The sequence below is a fragment of the Scylla paramamosain genome, chromosome 24 (genome assembly GCF_035594125.1).
Source record: "Scylla paramamosain isolate STU-SP2022 chromosome 24, ASM3559412v1, whole genome shotgun sequence".
Lineage (NCBI taxonomy): Eukaryota > Metazoa > Arthropoda > Malacostraca > Decapoda > Portunidae > Scylla > Scylla paramamosain.
In genome coordinates this window covers 18,162,354-18,175,469 of record NC_087174.1, presented here as the reverse complement: position 1 = coordinate 18,175,469, position 13,116 = coordinate 18,162,354, and the positions used below count along the sequence as shown (strand labels likewise).

The window sequence follows — 13,116 nt, the reverse complement described above, 5'->3', positions numbered from 1 at the left end:
AAAGAACAATAATATTGCACTTGTAAAACGCTAACATCACACCAAATCGTAGCTCAAAGCTGTAGACAGGAGGAAGATGGCGGTGATATTGCTCAGCGGGGTACAAAAGAGACGACAGGACAGCCAGATGCAGATTAGAAGAATAAGCTAACAGGAGCAATCAGGCAGGTAGGAAGGTGACCAGAATTCATCGAAGCAGGAGCAGACGGCCAGAGTAATGGCGGGGAAGAGCAGCACCGGCCATGGCAGAACAGCACTGGCTGACAAAAGGGCAGACTGGCTGAAGGATACACGATGCAAAAGGACTGGAATATAATAAATAAAACGGTGTACAGAGTGTAGAGCTCACCCGCCGCGTCTCACCAGGCCAGAGGCCAGACCCTCGACCGAGGACTCTGTATACTGTATAGGAGAACGGTCCACTCCTTGGTTCATTCAAATGGGCAAATTGGTCGCCGCGCGAAGGCAGCACCACGAAGCTGCCAGAGGAATAAAGCACTTAGGACGCACTGCAGAACGTGGGAAGAAATGCGATTTGTCCACTCACGCAGATTTTTATTCGCATATACGTTGCCAAAATGAATATTCGGTCATGCTCAGCAATGTAGTGTTTAAATAATTCCAAGTGGAACAATGATTTGTCCTTTATCCACTTTCCTAAGGATCCTGAGAGGAGAAGTAACCGTTTTGTAAACTCAGAAGTTCCTCCTTACTTTAATAAACTCATAATGTATCTGAGGTCTGTGTCTTTGTATTGTACTGGGTTATTCAGGTGATAGGTTATGTGCCAGCCTAATGGTTACATGCCATTGTGACCGAGTGCTCGTGGTCATTCCTTGAATCCAGTTCCTAAGTTTTTATTTATGTAGTGAAGTGAAGCGTGAAAGTGGCTGCAGTGTGGAATCACCTGCCACATTGTGTTACCCCGCCTAGTATGTCAACATTTAAGCTCACGCTGCTCTGATACCTTAGCAGTATGTTTAAATATTAAGAGTAACATCTTACAGGTAGTAGTTTTAAGCCAAGGCACGACATCCAGACATGACCATCCAAATCGCACGGGGTAGCCAACCAGGTGAGCCTGCATGGGAATGATGACTCCTGTATATTTTGTCCAAAGCACTAGCTTTGCGATTAATCCTGGTAACCATCATTCAACCAAGCAATGATAGGGTTTTTCTGTTATTTAAATAGCGTTAGGTACTCTGTCGACAATTAATTATTAAGAGAATACACAAATAAAAGATTCACAGTGCTATTTTTAATGTAGGGAAGACATCATGAATTGTCATGTTTAGCAAACCCACAGATGAACTTCAGGAGACGATTTTACAATTGTACAGAGAGAAAAGGATATGGTTGAGGATGAATGTGAAGACAGCAAAAGAGTTCAGCAACTTCAAACCAAAGAAATTAGAATCGACAATGAAGTCGTAGAATGTGTTCAGGAACATAGTATTTTTTTAGGAAAAAATAAGTTTGAATCCATGAAAAAGAAATCAACAGGACAGGAATAGCATGCAGTGCCTTTGAGAAACCAAGCAATGTAATAAACGTATACAAACGTATACAGTATACAGGTGCATTTTACCTGTCCCAATATGCGACTCGGGTAGCTGCAGCCTCACTAAAGATTACTACTGTACAAAGAATAAATTATGTGTTAAACAGTTATGGAGTTATGTAAGTCTACTATGAGAGCTACGAGAAGATGTGAGGGAGTAATTAGTATTCATGGAAGAATAAACAGTTTACTAGTTTACTGACTTAACATCAGTGGCACAACAGTCTGGAGTGGGTTCTGTGGAATTGATTAATATGAGATGGGCACGTAGGGAAATTAAATGGCATGATGGTGCTGCTATCCAAAAAATATGGTGACCGTCTCTTGGCAGCCGAATGCCCTTTACTGGTAAAGCACTCACTTGTTCTTCACACAGGATTTACTTATCACCAGGAAGAAAGCTTCCGACGAGGAGGAAGGGCTGCGGGAGGAGGGATTAGGAAGGAAAGAGGCAGTAGATACCTGCCGAAACGGTAATTACTCTGAAGGAGGTCTCACAAGCACTTGACTATGGGGAAATTATCTACGACCCAGCTGTGACCTCCCTGAACGTTTCCTTTTGTCTCGCAGCAGTCACCGCTTGCCCTTTAAGGACAACTCTGTTCCTTCACGCAATTCTGCATGCACCTAATACACGTGCATCCTTCACTCAAAATTAAAAATCTATTAATAGGCTCTTTTCTTTGGGAACAGGCACCTCAATGGGCTTTATATATATATATATATATATATATATATATATATATATATATATATATATATATATATATATATATATATATATATATATATATATATATATATATATATATATATATATATATATATATATATATATATATATATATATATATATATATATATATATATATATATATATATATATATATATATATATATATATATATATATATATATATATATATATATATATATATATATATATATATATATATATATATATGTAATTTTTTTGGCCTTTGGCCAGTGCCCCCTCTTACATAAAGAAAAAAAAAGAGGGTACAGGAAGCAAGGGAGGCTGAGGGTGTGTGTGTTCCTCTGATGCTGCCTTTCTTCTTCTTTCTCTGATACTTCTTCCTCTGATGTTGCTGCTTCTTCTTTTTATGTTACTTCCTCCTCTGATGCTGCGCTGCTGCTTCTTCTTCTTCCTCTTATGTTGCTGCTTTTTCTTCTTCTTCCTCTTCTTCCTCTGTCAGCTGCTGCTTCTTCTTCCTCTGATGTTGTTTCTTCTTGTGTTGCTACTTTTTTTTTTTTCTTCTTCCTCAGGTGATGCTTCTTCATCTGATGTCGCGTCTTCCTCTTCTTCGTCTTTGTCACCTTCTTCTTCTTCTTCTTCTTCTTCTTCTTCTTCTTCTTCTTCTTCTTCTTCTTCTGTTTTTTTTTTTTTTATGTAAGAGGGTCACTGGCCAAAGGAAACGAAAAAGAGAAGAAAAAAAAATCTCACTGAGGTGCCAATCCCAAAAGAGATGTCAAGAGAATCATCGAAAATTGAAGGATAACTGTCTTGAAACCCTCCTCTTCAAAGAGCTAAGTCATAGGAAGGAGGAAATATAGAAGTAGGCAGGGAGTTCCAGAGCTTACCAGAGGAAGGGATGAATGACTGAGAATACTGTTTAACTCTTCCATTAGAGGGGTGGACAGAATAGGGATGAGGGAAAGAAGAAAGTTTTGTGCAGCGAGGCCAAGGAAGGACGGGAGGCATGCAGTTAGTAAGATCAGCAGAGCAGTTAGCGTGAAAATAGCGGTAGAAGATAGCAAGAGATGCAACATTGCGACAGTGAGAAAAAGGCCGAAACCAGACATTTAGATGAGAGGAGTTGATGAGACGAAAAGCTTTTGATTCCATCTTGTCTAAAATAGCGATATGAGTGGAACACTTCCATACATATGAAACATACTCCATACATGGACGGATAAGCCCCTGTAGAGAGTTAGCAGCTAGAAGGTGAGAAAAACTACCTGAGACGACTCTGAACACCTAACTTCATTGAAGCTGTTTTAGCTAGAGGTGAGATGTGAAGTTTCAGTTTAGATTATAAGTAAAGGACAGACTGAGAATGTTCAGTGTAGAATAAGGGAACAGTCGAGTGCCATTGAAGAAGAGGGGAACAGGTGAGTGTCATTGAAGAAGAGAGGATAGTTGTCCAGAAGGTTGTGTCGAGTTGATAGATGGAGGGATTGAGTTTTTGAGGTATTGAACAATACTGAATTTGCTCTGCCCCAATCAGAAGTTTTAGAGAGATCAGAAGTCAGGCGTTCTGTGGCTTCCCTGCGTAAACTGTTTACTTCCGGAAGTCTTGAAAGTTGATGAAAAGACATGAAAAAGTGCAGGGTGGTATCATCAGCATAGGAGTGAATAGGACAAGAAGTTTGGTTTACAAGATCATTGATGAATAATAGAAAGAGAGTGGGTTACAGGATAGAACCCTGAGGAACACCACTGTTAATAGATTTAGGAGAACAGTGACCGTCTACCACAGCAGCAATAGAACGGTAGAGCGGTAAGAAAGGAAACTTGAGATGAAGTTACAGAGAGAAGGATAGAGGTCGTAGGAGGGTAGGTTAGAAATCAAAGTTTTGTGCCAGACTCAATGAAAAGCTGTTGATATGTCTAAGGCAACAGAAAAAGTTTCACCAAATCTCTAAAAAGAGGATGACCAAGACTAAGTAAGGAAAGCCAGATCAGCAGTAGAGCGACATTGATGAAACACATACTTGCAATTAGATAGGAGGTTGTGAAATGCTGAATGTTTAAAAATCTTCTTGTTGAGGCTGGAAATTAAAGCAATAGGATGGTAGTTTGAAGGATTAGAACGGTCACCCTTTTTAGGTACAGGATGAATGTAAGCAAACTTTCAGCAAGAAACAAAAGTAGATGTTATTAGGCAAAGTTAGAAGAGTTTAACTAGGCAAGGTGCAAGCACAGAGGTACAGTTTCGTAGAACAGTAGGAGGGACCCCATCAAGTCCGTAAGCCTTCCGAGGGTTACGGCCAGTGAGGAAATGGAAAACATTACTGAGAAAGATCTTAAAGAAGTAATCTGGGGATGGAGGAGAGAGAGGAACAAGCCCAGAATCATCCAAAGTTGAATTTTTTGGCAAAGGTTTGAGTGAAGAGTTCAGCTTTAGAAACAGATGAGATGGCAATGGTGCCATCAGGCTGAAATACAGAAGCAAAACATGAGGAAGCAAAGTTATTGGAGATGTTATTGGCTAGGTGCCAGAAATCTTGAGTTGAGTTAGATCTTGAAAGATTTTGACACTTTCTATTAATGAAGGTGTTTTTGGGTACTTGGAGAACAGACCTGGCATGATTCCAGGCAGAAATATAAAGCACATGAGATTCAGATGATGAAAGGCTCAAGTATATTTTGTGGGCCACCTCTCTATCATGTATAACATTAGAACAAGCTGTGTTAAACCAAGGTTTGGAAGGTTTATGGTGAGAAAAAGAGTGAGGAATGTATGTGTCCATCCCAGACACTATCACCTCTGTTATGCGCTCAGCACACAGAGACGGGTCTCTGACATGGAAGCGTTAATTATTCCTAGGAAAATCAAAATAATGCCTCCTCTGATCTCCCAATTAGCAGAAGCAAAACGCCTCCGCTTTAGGAGGCGCCTCCGCTTTAGGGGTTCCTGAGGAGGGATTGGAGCAATAGGAAAAGATACAGATAAGGTTGTGATCGGAGGAGGGCAGCAAAGAAGATAGGGTGACAGCATAAGCAGATGGATTAGAGGTTAGGAAAAGATCAAGAATGTTGGGATGCTGCTTCTTATCCTTTTGCTGCTGTTTGTTGCAGTTTTACTAGATAATATATATATATATATATATATATATATATATATATATATATATATATATATATATATATATATATATATATATATATATATATATATATATATACTAGTACTTCTGTAAAGGTGGTAGCCAAAGAAATACAGATGTAAAGCAACTGTAGATATATTAATAAAATAATACTGTACAAAAGTATATAAAGTAGCTGCCAGCAAGTCCGCCACCGTGGCTAGGCGGACAAAGACTACTCCGTTTCCGCCAGCAAGGCTGGGCAGACACGGACTACCGAGTGGGGTGGTTGCTGGGCCTGCCGGCTCAGGTCACGGCCGGGGCTGGCGTCCGGAAGACAAAGTGGTGAGGGTTGACCTCACTCCCACGTGATGATAGCTGAGGCGGCCAGAGGCTGGCGTCAGGTCCTAGGGGAAAGGCGCGCCATGGAATGTGGGCGGCGAGGGTGTGGGCGTGTCCCCACACCAGCACACTGTTGTTGTTGTTCTTCTTCTTCTGGGGCTGCTGCTCCTTCTTCCTCCTCTGATGGTAGTAAGGCTTCTTCTTCTGCTGTTGCTTCTTCTTATTCTTGTTCTTGTTGTTGTTCTTCTTTTTGTTCTTCTTCATCATGTTATTAATCTTGTTCTTCTTCTTCTTCTTCTTCTTGTTCTTTTTGTTTTCTTGTTCTTATTCTTCTTGTTCTTGTTCTTCTTCTTTTTCTTCTTGTTCTTATTCTCCTTGTTCTTGTTCTTGTTCTTGCTTCTGTTTCCTCTGATGGTGGTGGCGCTGCTCTTTCTTCTTCTCCCGATGGTGGTGATGCATCTTCTTCCAATGGTGGTGGTGCTGCTGTTTCTTCTTCTTCTGATGGTAGTGCTGCTGCTGCTTGTTCTTCCTCTGATGGTGGTGGTGCTGCTTCTTCTTTCAATGGTGGTTGTGCTGTTGCTTCTTATGATGATAATGGTGGTGCTGGTTCTTCTTCTACCTCTGGTGGTGGTACCTCATCTTCTTCTTTCGATGGTCTTGATGCTGCTGCTTCTTCCTCTGATGGTCGTAGTGGTGCTTCTTTTTCCTCTGCTGGTGATGGTGGTGCTTCTTCTTCTTCCTCTGCTAGTGGCATTGCTGTTTCGTCTTCTTCCGATGGTGGTGGTGGTGCTGCTTCTTCTTCCGACGGTGTGAAGAACAAGTGAAGAACAAGAGAAGAGCAAGTGACTGCTTTAAGGACATTCGGCTGCCAAGAGACGGTCACCATGTTTTTGAGTGATTGTGTATAGTGTCTTCAGCTTTAGTTATTGAAGGAAATACCGGTAAGTATTACGCTTGAACTTATTATTTCTGCAACCAGATCATATACAGTGAAGCCAGTGGGCACGATAATTAAAAAAAAAAATCAGCTCACAAGTGATGCGAGTAATGGTAAATTTATGCGAGCGAGATTAATGCTTTCTTCCCTCTGGCCGCTGGAGGTGCCACCCTCGCGGTCAGAACAATAGTAAGGAATAAGACAGTAGTAAGGACAATAGTTAGACAATAGTAAGGAATAAGAAATTAGCTAAGGTTAACATTTAAAAATATATATAAATAGAGAGAGAGAGAGAGAGAGAGAGAGAGAGAGAGAGAGAGAGAGAGAGAGAGAGAGAGAACCTATATTTAACATTCATAACAAGAAAATTATGAATGTTTACACCAAATAGAAAAAAAAAAGTGTAGAATTTAGTGAAGAACCTTTTCTTTTTCCTTTCCTCTCCTTCTCTGCCACAGTTAACCTGACTTAGAGAGAGAGAGAGAGAGAGAGAGAGAGAGAGAGAGAGAGAGAGAGAGAGAGAGAGAGAGAGAGAACCTATATTTAACATTCGTAACAAGAAAAAAATTATGAATTTTTACACCAAATAGAAAAAAAAAATGTGTAGAATTCAGTGAAGAAATTACTTGCTGTAGTTTATTCGGTGCTTATAGTTACGCCAAGGGTCTCTGTTAAGTCATTAATGTAGGGTAAGCATCCTTGCCGTACTCTCATTATGGGCCACTTGCTTTATGAGTGTCCCCGGCGTCTACTCTCACGTTCACCCTTTGCGCCACCGCTCCAATTCTTGCTCCTCGCCCCCAGAACCTCTCACAGTCTCTCGCCACCTCTCCTTTTACCTCTACCTCGATGTTAACCTGACTTAGCATCAACTTTTTTTTTTTTCGTTTTTTTCCTTTCCTTTCCTTTCCTTTTCTTTCCTACGTCGCAGCTAATTTGGCTCTTCTTTTCCTCTCCTCTCCTACATAGCAGATCTCTTGTCCTAACCTTACTTAACCTTTTCTTTTTCCTTTCCTCTTCTTCTTTGCCATAGTTAACCTGACTTAATCTTACCTATCGTTTTCTATTTTTTTCCTTTCCTATGGGGCAGCTAATTTGACCTCTTCTTTTCCTTTCCTCTCATTCTATGTCGCAAATTGATTGACTTATCCTCACCTAACCTAACCTTTTCTTTTCCTTTCCTCTCCTTCCTTGTCGCAACTTGTCTGATGTAACTTTACCTAATCATTTTTTTTTTCCCTCTTGTTCTACTTCTCAGCTAATTTTACTCTTTTCTTCTTTCTTCTTCTGCTACGGTCAGTTGACCTGACATAACCTTACCTACTCTTTTTCTATTTCCTTTCCTCTCTTATGGCGCAGCTCATTTCACTCTTCTTTTTCTTTCCTCTCCTACGTCGCAGTTAATCTGATATAACCTCGTCTAACCTATTTTTTCCTTACCTTTCCCACGTTCCAGCTAACTTGACATCCTCTCCTAAGCTAACGATTTTTTTTCTTTCTTTACCTTATTCTCTCTCTCTCTCTCTCTCTCTCTCTCTCTCTCTCTCTCTCTCTCTCTCTCTCTCTCTCTCTCTCTCTCTCTCTCGCTCGCTCACTAATGAGGTCCAGCAGGTGGTGGTGCTGGTGGTGGTAGCAGTGGTGGTGGTGGTGGTGGTGTCTCCTATTCAGTCTTCTCTTCCATTCTTCCTTCCCTCTGTGCTCTTCCTCCCTCCTTTCTTCCATTATACTTACACAAACACCGGCACCTCGTTTTCTGTTGATTGGCGTGAGTGGCGGGGGTGGTGAGGGCACTGGTAGTGAGAAAATTACTTCCTTCTTCATTATAACATTGGTGATGATATCGGCAGATTTCGGCGGCTGAGAACACCTGCTAACACCTTCATTGTAAATCTGGCGGCGAGTGACCTAATCACCTCCATGCTGCACTCCATGGCCGCCTACTCCTCCTTCAGACACCAGTGGTCCTTCGGGAGATTAGGTAAGCATTCCCTTCTTTAGATCACTCCTTCTCGTCTCCCTTCATCCCTTCATCTCTTTTTAAATCTTTTCTTCTTCACCTTTTTTTCATCCCTTCTCGTCTCCCTTCCCTGTTTCATCTCTCTTAAATATTTTCTTTCTTCTCATGTCTCCCTTCCTTCCTTCCTCATTTGAAAGTCTCATCCTCCTTTTCTTCCCTTGTCTTATAAGTCTTTCCCTACTTTTTATCCCATCTCGTCTCCCTTCCTTGCTTCATCTCTCTTTTAAATATTTTCTTTTTTTCCTTCTTGTCTCCCTCCCTTCCTTCCTTTCTCTTTTCAGTGCTATATTCTCTCTTTCTTACTTTTTTCTTCAATTCTTTCATCTCATCTCGTTTCCTTTCCTTGCTTCATCTCTTGAAGCCTTTTCTCCATTTTTTTTTCTCGTCTCTCTCCCATCCTTCCTTCCTCATTTGAACGCCTTTTCTTCTCTGACTTCGTTTCTGTTATAAGTCTTTTCTTCTTTTTCTATCCCATCTCGTCTGCCTTCCTTGCTTCACTTCTCTTCCAATTAAATTTCTTCTCCTTCATTTTCTTCCTTACTGTTCCTCTCCCATTTTCTGTTCCTCTCTTTCTCTTATACGAGTATAGGTTGAGTACTGACAGGAATGCAGCGTGAAGTATACAGCAGTGTTTCCCTCTTTGCGAAGTCTGATTGTGGTTCATTGCAGCTGCTGGAACACACACACACACACACACACACACACACACACACACACACACACACACACACACACACACAGCTGTCGACAGCAGAAGGTTTCGTCAAAACTTTCTGTTAATGGACCTGCTAGTACTGTATGGACCAAGTTATTAGCAGTCCAGATTTTTTATGGAAATAGATGTTAAGTCTCTCTCTCTCTCTCTCTCTCTCTCTCTCTCTCTCTCTCTCTCTCTCTCTCTCTCTCTCTCTCTCTCTCTCTCTCTCTCTCTCTCTCTCTCTCTCTCTCTCTCTCTCTTTAAATTGTCAAAACTCCAAGGCACATTGTTGATTTTACTCAGGAATAATAAAGGGGAGGATCTTAGACACACACTCGCTTGTTGATCCATGTGAAGCACCTACTAGCACATGTATTTACCTTCCCTTCACATTATCATATTTAGTGTATCCAGTCCCCGCCACGCTAAGCCATTATGTAACCAGCGCGTCTAATTATTTCCTTACCCTCCTGTATCTCTGGGTTTCCATCCCTATCATCCTTTCCTCAGTATTTTTCCTTATTTTTCTCTTTGTTATCAGTTCTTTAATAACTAATTGTATCTTTCTGAATTATCCGTCTCTCTCTCTCTCTCTCTCTCTCTCTCTCTCTCTCTCTCTCTCTCTCTCTCTCTCTCTCTCTCTCTCTCTCTCTCTCTCTCTCTCTCTCTCTCTCTCTCTCTCTCTCTCTCTCTCTCTCTCTCTCTAAGCTGTACATCTGTCACTCTGTGTTCCAGCCTCATTTACTCCATGTACTAGTGTCCTTTAACGCTATTGCTCCAGTTTGTACTTCTGAGAAAACTCTAACTTGTTATAAACCTGAGTGATGAAACTCAAAAGTGTGTGTGTGTGTGTGTGTGTGTGTGTGTGTGTGTGTGTGTGTGTGTGTGTGTGTGTGTGTGTCTTTTTTTTTTTTCTGCTGTACCTGAGGATGAACATTTTTCTATATCAAAATACTTCACCAGTTTCCTTTTTTTTTTTTTTCCTGCATTTAAGAATATAAGAACATAAAAATAAGGGAAGCTGCAAGAAGCCATCGGGCCTCCACGTGCCAGTATTCTACCGGGATTGAGATTTCCCAATAGTACTTCAGTCACATTGCTTCCCTCCACTCTCGCCCTCGCCCCGCCAGGCTGCAGCGTATACGGAGGCGGCGTGGGTCTGCTGGGCCTGGTGTCCATCGTGACGCTCTCCTTCATCGCAGTGGAGCGGCTCATTGTCATCAGAACCTCGTCGTCTTCCTCCAAGTGGCGTATCACTCGTCCCACCGCCAGGAAGGTATGCGTCAATGGCTCTCTCTCTCTCTCTCTCTCTCTCTCTCTCTCTCTCTCTCTCTCTCTCTCTCTCTCTCTCTCTCTCTCTCTCAGCTGAATTTCACTTCCCAAACTGCTCCCTTTCTATGCCTTTATTCCGTATTCCAATAACGCTTTCATAAGGCTGATCCTCCTGATATCTTAACTTTATATATCAATTTGTAGAAGGAAAGTACTGTTTCGCTGCTCTCGTATTTCGTTTCATTCACATATTACCACCATTAAGTATATTGCTAAGTGTACGTAAATCTTCTTTCCCTGAACTCTTCTGGGTCTTTCGTTAGCACATACTCATATTTTTAACACCAAGTCCAATAATAAATAGGTATCCTATTCCCTGAACTCTCCTGGCCTTTCGTTAGTACTTATATTTTCACTATTAAGTCCAATAGGAAGTACAAGGTCCTCCCATGAATTCTTTTGGCCTTCCGTTAGTACATTCTCATATTTTCACCATTGAGTCCAATAGTAGGCATGCATCTTCCCAGAATCCTTCCAAGGTTCAGTCAGTACTCATTTTCATCATCAAGTCCATTAGTAAGTATTCATCTTCCCTGAACCCTTCCAAGTTTCCGTCAGTAGTCATATTTTCATTGTTAGGTCCAATATTAAGTATAGTACATCTTTCCTTAACTCTTCCGGGCTGCCATTAGTATTCATATTCCAGTCGATCCTTTCCATTTTCCATTCTTTACCACCCACAAATACTTCAGGCATACATTATTACCTCCGAGCGCCGCAATCTTTGTCTTTTACGGGAAAACGCGGAAGCAATCTCGAACGGCCTTGACGACAAAGCGACCTTCTTCAAAGACTCCTTTCGGAAACGGCGTGAGGTTCTTTGCACTGCCACGCTGAAGGTCGCTTTATGTCACCCGCACATTGATAGCACCAGCAGAAGCAGACTTGTGTTAAATTTTCTTCAAGTTGTCATGCACTCCACTGCAATACTATGCTGCCCTAACGTGACCCTCTTCCTTCTCTCTAGTCTCCTTCTACCATGCAGCTAACCTGTCTACCTTACGTAATCTGAAGATCTATTTCCTTTCATTTTCCTTATTCTCTCTCTCTCTCTCTCTCTCTCTCTCTCTCTCTCTCTCTCTCTCTCTCTCTCTCTCTCTCTCTCTCTCTCTCTCTCTCTCTCTCTCTCTCTCTCTCTCTCTCTCTCTCTCTCTCTCTCCATATGTGAGTCAGTTGGTGAATGAATAAGTGAAAAGACTAGGGAACTTTCATTGACTGGGAGAGATGCGAGGTCATGATTAAGGGATGAAAGACACGAGACCACTGGCCGTATTTTGAAACACTCTTCTCCTCCACATCAGGACTATTTCCTAAGGCCACACAGTTGATTTGTTCAAGTTCCACGCGCATCGCATTTTATCCACTAATGTTACAGAATAAATGTTAGATTATCACTGGAATCACAAAAATACGTAATCTCAAAACCCCACCAATAACTTCCACTACAGCCTTTCTTAGAAGCAGCCGAGGCAAGGCGCACAAACGTTTGAGAATGCCGACCCAGAATGCTTATTGCTCTCTCTCTCTCTCTCTCTCTCTCTCTCTCTCTCTCTCTCTCTCTCTCTCTCTCTCTCTCTCTCTCTCTCTCTCTCTCTGCATGCATCCATTCATTTTCGTTTAACCTTAGCCACGTTCCTCCTCTTGCTCCTCCTCATTCTCCTCCTCCTCTTTAACTAACCCCATTCAGTGGCCTTCTCATTGAGGCGTTTGTCTTATTTCTTAATGCGCATTATTTGCTAGAGAGAGAGAGAAGAAGAAGAATCCGAAGTGTTTAAGAATGAGATCAAACTTTTCTGTTTATTTATTTCTATATTTATTTATTTGATTTATGTATTTATTTTGCGCCTCACCTCAACTGACTTTCCTCTCTCTGTGTCTCCCTGTGCAGCTGATCCCCGCCATCTGGGTGTATTGTTGCGCCCTTTCGCTCCCGCCCTTCTTCGGTTGGAGCGCCTACGTCCCTGAAGGTGAGTGGCTGAGGCCGAGGGCGCCGCACGCGTCATAACACACTAGAGGTTCTCACAAGCGTCGTCCTCCCCGCTGTAAGTCAAGGGCCCTGTTTCTTGGAGTTGCCTGTTTGTTGTAATGAAAGTAATACCCGTACACTCATTAAGGCCTCGCAGGTGTAGTGTACTCGTACCTAACGATCTCTGCCCAGCGCAACAAGTGAGGATGAGAGTGACACACTGAAGGTTTCCCAGCACTCTGCTTCCCACGTAACACTTCTTCGACAATTACACTTTTGCTTTTTCCAGGTACAATTATAATCTTCTAGTCCATTTTTATGTTTTATTTATTTATTTATTTATTTCACAGATGGGCTCAGTGTTAATAAATAAATTTGCCTCTTTCTCAGTTATATATATATATATATATATATATATATATATATATAT

The 13,116-nt window shown here is 41.6% G+C and overlaps 1 protein-coding gene across 1 annotated transcript in view; it reads left to right on the top strand.

Annotated features, from left to right (window-relative positions):
* LOC135112840 (rhodopsin-like) overlaps positions 1-13,116 on the top strand; it is a 95,289-nt gene that overhangs the window by 53,340 nt on the left and 28,833 nt on the right. Inside the window, exons 3-5 of the mRNA XM_064027710.1 lie at positions 8,522-8,652; positions 10,519-10,664; positions 12,609-12,687. Of these exons, the coding sequence (XP_063883780.1) occupies positions 8,522-8,652; positions 10,519-10,664; positions 12,609-12,687 (356 nt within the window). The remainder of the gene's footprint in view (positions 1-8,521; positions 8,653-10,518; positions 10,665-12,608; positions 12,688-13,116) is intronic.